Source organism: Antedon mediterranea, chromosome 6 (assembly GCF_964355755.1).
Source record: "Antedon mediterranea chromosome 6, ecAntMedi1.1, whole genome shotgun sequence".
Classification (NCBI taxonomy): domain Eukaryota; kingdom Metazoa; phylum Echinodermata; class Crinoidea; order Comatulida; family Antedonidae; genus Antedon; species Antedon mediterranea.
In genome coordinates, this window is record NC_092675.1 from 30,215,925 (window position 1) to 30,226,786 (window position 10,862).

Consider the following 10,862-nt stretch of genomic DNA (forward strand, 5'->3'; position numbering starts at 1 on the left):
GGTTTGGGTCGCACATAATGGCAACTGTTTGCCTTGACCAATCAGTTAAATTATTTTAATGATTGTAAATACAGAAACATGTTATCATTACTTTACAATAATTTCCAATATAATTTAATGGCGTACTCCTTCATGTTATGACTTGTTCATTCGATTATTCAATATGTGCTTTAATGCCAGCACAGACATTTTTTTAACCACGGAAGGTCTGTGGTAATACCAAGCAAGAACAGCAATATTATTATGATAAAATTACTGTGATAAAATTACTGTGATAAAATTGCTGTGATAAAATTGCTGTGATAAAATTTCTGTGATAAAATTGCTGTGATAAAATTGCTGTGATAAAATTACTGTGATAAAATTACTGTGATAAAATTACTGTGATAAAATTGCTGTGATAAAATTGCTGTGATAAAATTGCTGTGATAAAATTGCTGTGATAAAATTGCTGTGATAAAATTGCTGTGATAAAATTACTCTGTGATAAAATTACTGTGATAAAATTACTGTGATAAAATTACTGTGATAAAATTACTGTGATAAAATCACTGTGATAAAATCAAATTACTGTGATAAAATTACTGTGATAAAATTATTTTGATAAAATTACTGTGATCAAATTACTGTGATCAAATTACTGTGAAAAATTGTAGATACTATACTACCAAAAAAAAAAAATAGTATTTTATGAAAACTGAAAAGTATTTGTTTTTATTTGTGTATGTATAATACACAAAAAAGTACAGCATTTATAAGCAAGTATTAAATAGTATAGGGTTAATTATTAATACAGTATATATGAATTTAATATTTTTCAGATCCTAACATCTAGGCAAAAAAAAAAAAAACCTTTTTTGGCAAACATGCTACTGTGCATATTTTATATTTGCCAATTAGATGTCTAAAATTGTTATAAAAAGTCGCCATTATTTTTAAAGTTTATTTTATGAAAGTATATTTTTATTTGATATAAATAACCTTGCATTTGTTGTTATTCATCAATTTAATTCTTTCTTTGATTGATGGTTTCATAATTGAAATTATTTTGCACGATTACTTGATTTTATAATCTAAAAATAATTATTTAAATATTTGTTTGAAAAAAAGAAGTTTTGTGACCTAGATATTAAAATGTATGTCAGGCCTGAAGGAAGATACTGTATTTTCCCATAAATAATAATTAAATTAGAAACAATTAAATCAGCTGAGAGATATGGCGATTAAATTTGGTGTGTTTGCAATTAAAAGATTATGATTTTAATATTTGAAGAATTGTAAGAGATCTAATCAGATTATATTGCTTCTGGACTTCAGTAGTTTTTAATAAAAACAACCTAATGTGTGCGGTAGTACTATTATTAAAAACACCAAACATCAAGGCAACACTGTCAGGAATTCCCCGTAATAGTGATGTGATAGGATTTTTCAAAACATATTTGACTAGTTTGTTTGCAGAGTATAAAGCTCTGTTTACACTATCAAACTTTATGTGACAACAAAATGTGACACTTTGATAGTGTAGACAGTGCTTTAGAACTTGTCACTTGAATGTATGTGTCTAACTTACAATGCAAAAGATAGGCATTATAAAAGGCAATCATCAGTGCCTTAGTGATTAGGACTTTGAAATAGGGGAACGAAGATATAGAAATTGTAAAGTGAACTAAAATAAGACATCATATTATGCACTAGCATTTATTTATTTATTCTTTTACTGATGACTTACATAGTAATTTTTGTTTTCATTAGACACTCATATAAGATTAAGAGTTAACAATCATTGTATTTGCAATATATTTGATTAGTTAACTAAATAAAAAATAAATATTACTCTTCGGTTTGTTCTTTAGTCTTTTTCTTTCTATGAAATAAATTAAATTAAGTTAAGGACACAAAAATTGTCCTGGCCCAACTATTACTAGTCTTCCTGCCCCAGTAACTAATCTTTCCAAGGCCTATTACTGACATACTACTACTATATATTTACAACCTTTTTAAATTTGTGTCTCTGTAGAGTACTGTTTGTTTTTGATGCAGACTTACATTTTTTTATTGATTTATAATAGCATAGTTTAAAGCAAATTCAAATTTACTATTAAACAAAATTGATTGTGATTTGAAAGATTGTGATAAGTAAAAGAATACAATTTGGCAAAATTTGTTTAGAACTTGAAGTTAATAAATTAATTGTTGTTAGAGATTGCGCAATACCTGCCCTACTCTCAACATGACATGTGTATGTCCCAAGATCAGACATTTTAATATCACTTAAATATAAATTAGTTTCCCTGTCCCACGGATTATAATCTCCCAGTATGATTCGGCCATTGGGTTGCTTCCATGTGACGCTTGGCGTCGGATTCCCTGTTACGTTACAAGTGATGATAATATGTGGCATCTCACGGATGTCATTAAGGTCAATATGTGTTGGCGTACAGTCAACAGTTGGTATAGTACATGTATGAGGGCAGGACATTGATGGTATCAAGCTAATTTCGTCGTATGGGTCTGTCACGTTGGACACTTCAAAACAGTCGCAACTGTTTGGTACCGGGGCGTATGCAGAGTTTATATCAGGGGCGTAATCAAGAAGAAATCTAGGCACGGCCGCTAATTTGTTACCATTAAGTACGAACTTTGTAAGATTCGTTAGCAATGGTTCAGAAAAATTAGTTGGTAATAGGATGTTGTCAATTTGATTAGACTTAAGGTCAAGGGTCAGTAGACTAGGAAGCGGTAAATACAGATCAATTAGCGAGAATGATGTTAGGTTATTTTTAGAAAGTATGAGATGCTCTAAATTCTCCATTTCAGAAAAAGTGCCATTTTCAATCATATTTATGAAGTTTTTACCAAAATTTAGATTTCTTACTGATTCTAATCCATTTAACATTTCAGGCGTCAGTGTTTGCATCTTCGTATCCCAACATTCCAAAGTTTTCAGATTTTGCAACTTTGAAAATGCGAATGGATCGATGCGATGGATGTGATTGAAAGACATTCGTAATTCTTCCAACGCAACTAGATTATCAAACACTCCTTTTCGTATATGTGTAATCTTGTTGTTAGAAACCCAGAGCCGTTTCAATCTATCCAAACCATTAAATGCTCCTGGGTGTATCACACTAACATTCCCACTATACAGTTTCAAAACCTGCAACATACTCAATCCACGAAACGTGTTCCTGCGAATGATGTTTACTTTGTATGGTCTGATATCTAATATTTCAAGTTTACGAAATCCACCAAAAGCACCGACTTCGATATTTTCAATCGAAAACGTATCCAACTCAAGTATTTTGAGATGTGGCCGTTGCGATTTGAATAAATCTTGCGTGATGTTTACAGGTGGTCCTTGATGAATACTCAAGGCATTCAACTCGCCCCATTCTTCGAATATTCCGGGTGTAATTTCTGTGCCTATGGCTATCCCGTCAAACTGAATGTTTACGATACCAGGGCACGGATTAGTCGTTGATATACAAGATGCGAATGGACACACGCATACTTCTTTTTCAAACTTTCCCCAGACTCGTTCTCTACTCTTGTAACATGTGTTGGAAAGGCTGCACTTTTGGCTATTACAACTTGATATTGACGCCACCAGTAGAACAAGTAGTAACCCGGATACCATGACTGTAACAAACAGATGTATATAAGAAAAGTATATCAAACTTGATTATTTGAATTACTTGAGTATTTTCCATGGCATTTCAGGTGTATTTTTATCTTTTTAGTTATAAACAAATGTACTATAAAATAAAAAAAAAATTCATCTCCTTCCAACAATATTATTTGAAATCAAATAAATGTACTGTATATCAGTAACACTAACAGTACCAGTAAGAGTTTATTTACACCGTTATGTAATTAACTTTAAAGAATACAAGACAACAACCTAATATACAAACCTGTATACCTAATACAGATAAATCAATACATATTTTGAATGGTTGATTAGAGAAATATTAAACACAAACTACATTCTGTAAGCATACAGTGTAATCGTATAAATATAGAAAAAACATGTTATTATATTTCATCTATAACTATTGCAGACAGTGATTAATTTAAATATGTTATTCACACAAATCCTACTTTGATGGCCCAATAGTCATCACATTATTTAATTCAAATACTTTTAAAATAGTAGCAATACATTCAACAAGATAGTTGCAATGCAAGTCAGCTATTACTCATTGCAGAAACAACCGGTGCTAACTCATAATGTCTGTGTCTAGCCTAGAAATCTTAAATCACTGCTAAACAAATATTAATAAACATTCAATAGAGAGTATAATTTACCTTTTTTAAGTATAAGTATACCAAGAAAGGTATACTACCAAATTATAATGAATTTGATGGTAGTTTCTTCTGGAATATCACAGTTTTAACTTCCGTTAGGTCATCGGCGTTGTGCTTGACATTCCCGATTATTTCCGTATGTCAGATTTTTTACTGTTAGAATGCAGGGGTTTCTATGCTTGTACGTACAGGGAAAGATTTTATAGTTAATAAGTCAACTTCCAGCCTACTGGTGAATCGTTACCCTATTACGTGTCGCAACGTCTGATTGGTTTGCTTTCAGGATGGTGGCATTATGAAGGAAGGAACAACTTTTGTCATAGATTTTTATCAATTTGATCAATGTCTTTAATAATTATCTTATCACAATTACTTCTAAACAAAGAAAATTATCAAGAAAAGTAATAAATAACAAGATTTAAAGAAAAATAAATACTTTAAAAATAAAATACTTATTTTTTTATCTGGAAATAAAGCTTCATGAGAAATGGAAATTTCAGAGTGTTCTTAGAATCTGATAATTCCCAAATTTTATCCTATCGTTTAAAGATAATAAACTTTCAAGAGGTGTCCGGTAAGGGCCGGCCAAAGGGTGTCTGGTGTGGGCCGGCCAATGGGTATCCTGAATGGGCCAGCCAAAGGGAGTACGGTGTGGGCTTTCAAAGTGTTCTCAATGTACTGATCAGTATAATTTTGTCAGAGTAGGGCATCCACCTACAGATCTATTTGTTACGCATGAGTGTTTGTCTGTTACTCTATACTTTGTCTTTGCAATAGTACAGTATAATTCTAACATATAATGTATTCAGCAACCAAATATAGATTATTATATTAAGTGCCGCAATGTGTACATCACTCCCACATCATTTTTTTCTTATCGAAAGTGTCAATTTAACTTAATGCACCAGCCAGGCCATACAATCATCATAAATTAAATTTTCACTAGGTCACCAATTAAGTTTTGACCCACTTTTTGAAAGTTACACTTCACTCCTTTCGTTTTATATTATTAAATTTTACATAATTAAAATAAATTTATATATTATCAATTTTCAGAATGCGTTTCAAATAAAAAGTGCAAATTAAGCATAAATAAATTAAGAACATTTAATATCCAATTATTCTTGTTTAATATATATCAACAATATTGTTTTGACACATCTTTAAATCTCTGTCTACCCTATCAAACTAATTTGACAAAACAAGTGTGATGTGCCAAAATGTGGTAGTGATATACCCAAATATGGTAGTGATATGACATCATCATGTCCATATATGAACACATCACACATTTTTGTCACATAAAGTTTGATACTGTAGACAAAGCTTTCCCTATGAGTGTCAGAATAATTTAAACAATTATTCAACAAATAACTTATTTCTCATATACCTTTACACTTTTTGTAGTTTTTTAGTCAGTTTGTGTACATATCTTTTTTTTTGGAAAATGCTGCCAGCTAAATTTCTTTGTATTTACTTCGTATAATATAATTATAGTTTTATTTTATTTTATTTTATTTTTATTTATTTTAATCGAAACCAACAGCGATAATTACCGCCACTAACAGGTTTGATACAAACAAAGCCAGGACTGTTTAAAGCACCTTGATTGGTCCTAACATTGATCAAGGGCTTCTCTCGTCCAGTGCAGTCTGAGGCAGATACTAGATGCAGGGGCTGCCATAAGAGTCAGCAGTGCTGATTTCAAATGCCTAACGGGACCCCAGCTCCGTATACAGCACCCGTTATTCCCAGATGGTCTCCCATCCAAGCTCTAACCAGGCCCAACGTCGCTTAACTTCGGTGATCTGACGAGAACCGGTGTTTCAACGTGGTAAAGCCGTATTGTTGTGTCTTGTGCAATATGGCGGCCATCGACACAACACTGGCCTACTAAACTTTGTTTGTTGTGTCTTGTGCAATATGGCGGCCATCGACACAACACTGGCCTACTAAACTTTGTTGGTTGTATCTTGTGCAATATGGCGGCCATCGACACAACACTGGCCTACTAAACTTTGTTTGTTGTATCTTGTGCAATATGGCGGCCATCGACACAACACTGGCCTACTAAACTTTGTTGGTTGTATCTTGTGCAATATGGCGGCCATCGACACAACACTGGCCTACTAAACTTTGTTTGTTGTATCTTGTGCAATATGGCGGCCATCGACACAACACTGGCCTACTAAACTTTGTTTGTTGTATCTTGTGCAATATGGCGGCCATCGTCACAACACTGGCCTACTAAACTTAGTCTGTTGTATCTTGTGCAATATGGCGGCCATCGACACAACACTGGCCTACTAAACTTAGTCTGTTGTATCTTGTGCAATATGGCAGCCATCGTCACAACACTGGCCTACTAAACTTTGTTGGTTGTATCTTGTGCAATATGGCGGCCATCGACACAACACTGGCCTACTAAACTTTGTTGGTTGTATCTTGTGCAATATGGCGGCCATCGACACAACACTGGCCTACTAAACTTTGTTTGTTGTATCTTGTGCAATATGGCAGCCATCGTCACAACACTGGCCTACTAAACTTTGTTGGTTGTATCTTGTGCAATATGGCGGCCATCGACACAACACTGGCCTACTAAACTTTGTTGGTTGTATCTTGTGCAATATGGCGGCCATCGACACAACACTGGCCTACTAAATTTTGTTTGTTGTATCTTGTGCAATATGGCGGCCATCGACACAACACTGGCCTACTAAACTTTGTTGGTTGTATCTTGTGCAATATGGCTGCCATCGACACAACACTGGCCTACTAAACTTTGTTGGTTGTATCTTGTGCAATATGGCGGCCATCGACACAACACTGGCCTACTAAACTTTGTTTGTTGTATCTTGTGCAATATGGCGGCCATCGACACAACACTGGCCTACTAAACTTTGTTGGTTGTATCTTGTGCAATATGGCGGCCATCGACACAACACTGGCCTACTAAACTTTGTTTGTTGTATCTTGTGCAATATGGCGGCCATCGACACAACACTGGCCTACTAAACTTTGTTGGTTGTATCTTGTGCAATATGGCTGCCATCGACACAACACTGGCCTACTAAACTTTGTTGGTTGTATCTTGTGCAATATGGCGGCCATCGACACAACACTGGCCTACTAAACTTTGTTGGTTGTATCTTGTGCAATATGGCGGCCATCGACACAACACTGGCCTACTAAACTTAGTCTGTTGTATCTTGTGCAATATGGCAGCCATCGTCACAACACTGGCCTACTAAACTTTGTTGGTTGTATTTTGTGCAATATGGCGGCCATCGACACAACACTGGCCTACTAAACTTTGTTTGTTGTATCTTGTGCAATATGGCGGCCATCGACACAACACTGGCCTACTAAACTTTGTTGGTTGTATCTTGTGCAATATGGCGGCCATCGACACAACACGGCCTACTAAACTTTGTTTGTTGTATCTTGTGCAATATGGCGGCCATCGACACAACACTGGCCTACTAAACTTTGTTTGTTGTATCTTGTGCAATATGGCGGCCATCGACACAACACTGGCCTACTAAACTTTGTTGGTTGTATCTTGTGCAATATGGCTGCCATCGACACAACACTGGCCTACTAAACTTTGTTGGTTGTATCTTGTGCAATATGGCGGCCATCGACACAACACTGGCCTACTAAACTTTGTTTGTTGTATCTTGTGCAATATGGCGGCCATCGACACAACACTGGCCTACTAAACTTTGTTGGTTGTATCTTGTGCAATATGGCGGCCATCGACACAACACTGGCCTACTAAACTTTGTTGGTTGTATTTTGTGCAATATGGCGGCCATCGACACAACACTGGCCTACTAAACTTTGTTTGTTGTATCTTGTGCAATATGGCGGCCATCGACACAACACTGGCCTACTAAACTTTGTTGGTTGTATCTTGTGCAATATGGCGGCCATCGACACAACACTGGCCTACTAAACTTTGTTTGTTGTATCTTGTGCAATATGGCGGCCATCGACACAACACTGGCCTACTAAACTTTGTTGGTTGTATCTTGTGCAATATGGCGGCCATCGACACAACACTGGCCTACTAAACTTTGTTGGTTGTATTTTGTGCAATATGGCGGCCATCGACACAACACTGGCCTACTAAACTTTGTTTGTTGTATCTTGTGCAATATGGCGGCCATCGACACAACACTGGCCTACTAAACTTTGTTGGTTGTATTTTGTGCAATATGGCGGCCATCGACACAACACTGGCCTACTAAACTTTGTTTGTTGTATCTTGTGCAATATGGCAGCCATCGTCACAACACTGGCCTACTAAACTTTGTTTGTTGTATCTTGTGCAATATGGCAGCCATCGACACAACACTGGCCTACTAAACTTTGTTTGTTGTATCTTGTGCAATATGGCGGCCATCGACACAACACTGGCCTACTAAACTTTGTTGGTTGTATCTTGTGCAATATGGCGGCCATCGTCACAACACTGGCCTACTAAACTTTGTTGGTTGTATCTTGTGCAATATGGCGGCCATCGACACAACACTGGCCTACTAAACTTTGTTTGTTGTATCTTGTGCAATATGGCAGTCATCGACACAACACTGGCCTACTAAACTTTGTTGGTTGTATCTTGTGCAATATGGCTGCCATCGACACAACACTGGCCTACTAAACTTTGTTGGTTGTATCTTGTGCAATATGGCGGCCATCGACACAACACTGGCCTACTAAACTTAGTCTGTTGTATCTTGTGCAATATGGCGGCCATCGACACAACACTGGCCTACTAAACTTTGTTGGTTGTATCTTGTGCAATATGGCTGCCATCGACACAACACTGGCCTACTAAACTTTGTTGGTTGTATCTTGTGCAATATGGCGGCCATCGTCACAACACTGGCCTACTAAACTTTGTTGGTTGTATCTTGTGCAATATGGCTGCCATCGACACAACACTGGCCTACTAAACTTTGTTGGTTGTATTTTGTGCAATATGGCTGCCATCGACACAACACTGGCCTACTAAACTTTGTTGGTTGTATCTTGTGCAATATGGCGGCCATCGACACAACACGGGCCTACTAAACTTTGTTGGTTGTATCTTGTGCAATATGGCGGCCATCGACACAACACGGGCCTACTAAACTTTGTTGGTTGTATCTTGTGCAATATGGCGGCCATCGACACAACACGGGCCTACTAAACTTTGTTTGTTGTATCTTGTGCAATATGGCGGCCATCGACACAACACGGGCCTACTAAACTTTGTTTGTTGTATCTTGTGCAATATGGCGGCCATCGACACAACACTGGCCTACTAAACTTTGTTGGTTGTATCTTGTGCAATATGGCGGCCATCGACACAACACTGGCCTACTAAACTTTGTTGGTTGTATCTTGTGCAATATGGCAGCCATCGTCACAACACGGCCTACTAAACTTTGTTTGTTGTATCTTGTGCAATATGGCAGCCATCGTCACAACACGGGCCTACTAAACTTTGTTTGTTGTATCTTGTGCAATATGGCGGCCATCGACACAACACTGGCCTACTAAACTTTGTTTGTTGTATCTTGTGCAATATGGCGGCCATCGACACAACACTGGCCTACTAAACTTTGTTGGTTGTATCTTGTGCAATATGGCGGCCATCGACACAACACGGGCCTACTAAACTTTTTTGGTTGTATCTTGTGCAATATGGCGGCCATCGTCACAACACTGGCCTACTAAACTTTGTTGGTTTTATCTTGTGCAATATGGCGGCCATCGACACAACACTGGCCTACTAAACTTTGTTGGTTGTATCTTGTGCAATATGGTGGCTATCGACACAACACTGGCCTACTAAACTTTGTTGGTTGTATCTTGTGCAATATGGCGGCTATCGACACAACACTGGCCTACTAAACTTTGTTTGTTGTATCTTGTGCAATATGGCGGCCATCGACACAACACTGGCCTATTAAGCTTTGTTGGTTTTATCTTGTGCAATATGGCGGCCATCGACACAACACTGGCCTACTAAACTTTGTTGGTTGTATCTTGTGCAATATGGCGGCCATCGACACAACACGGCCTACTAAACTTTGTTTGTTGTATATTTTTCAATATGGCGGCCATCGACACAACACTGGCCTACTAAACTTTGTTGGTTGTATCTTGTGCAATATGGCTGCCATCGACACAACACTGGCCTACTAAACTTTGTTGGTTGTATCTTGTGCAATATGGCGGCCATCGACACAACACTAGCCTACTAAACTTTGTTGGTTGTATCTTGTGCAATATGGCGGCCATCGACACAACACTGGCCTACTAAACTTTTTTGGTTGTATATTGTGCAATATGGCGGCCATCGACACAACACTGGCCTACTAAACTTTGTTGGTTGTATCTTGTGCAATATGGCGGCCATCGACACAACACTGGCCTACTAAACTTTGTTGGTTGTATCTTGTGCAATATGGCGGCCATCAACACAACACTGGCCTACTAAACTTTGTTGGTTGTATCTTGTGCAATATGGCTGCCATCGACACAACACTGGCCTACTA

General features: G+C 37.2%; 1 protein-coding gene and 1 pseudogene across 1 annotated transcript; both read right to left on the reverse strand.

The window, feature by feature from the left end:
* Positions 1-1,756: 1,756 nt before the first annotated feature.
* Positions 1,757-4,543, reverse strand: LOC140051677 (uncharacterized). The gene is made up of 2 exons (XM_072096967.1): positions 4,309-4,543; positions 1,757-3,639 (listed from the first exon to the last, which is right to left on the reverse strand). The coding sequence occupies exon 2, from the start codon at positions 3,635-3,637 to the stop codon at positions 2,099-2,101; it is 1,539 nt and encodes a 512-aa protein (XP_071953068.1). The 5' UTR covers positions 3,638-3,639; positions 4,309-4,543; the 3' UTR covers positions 1,757-2,098.
* Positions 4,544-6,038: 1,495 nt separating this feature from the next.
* Positions 6,039-6,156, reverse strand: LOC140053088 (5S ribosomal RNA; annotated as a pseudogene).
* Between the last annotated feature and the right edge of the window lie 4,706 nt (positions 6,157-10,862).

What these genes read in the sequence shown, in the direction of transcription:
- LOC140051677 (XM_072096967.1), bottom strand. Translation starts at nt 3,637, where the DNA reads ATGGTATCCGGGTTACTACTTGTTCTACTGGTGGCGTCAATATCAAGT.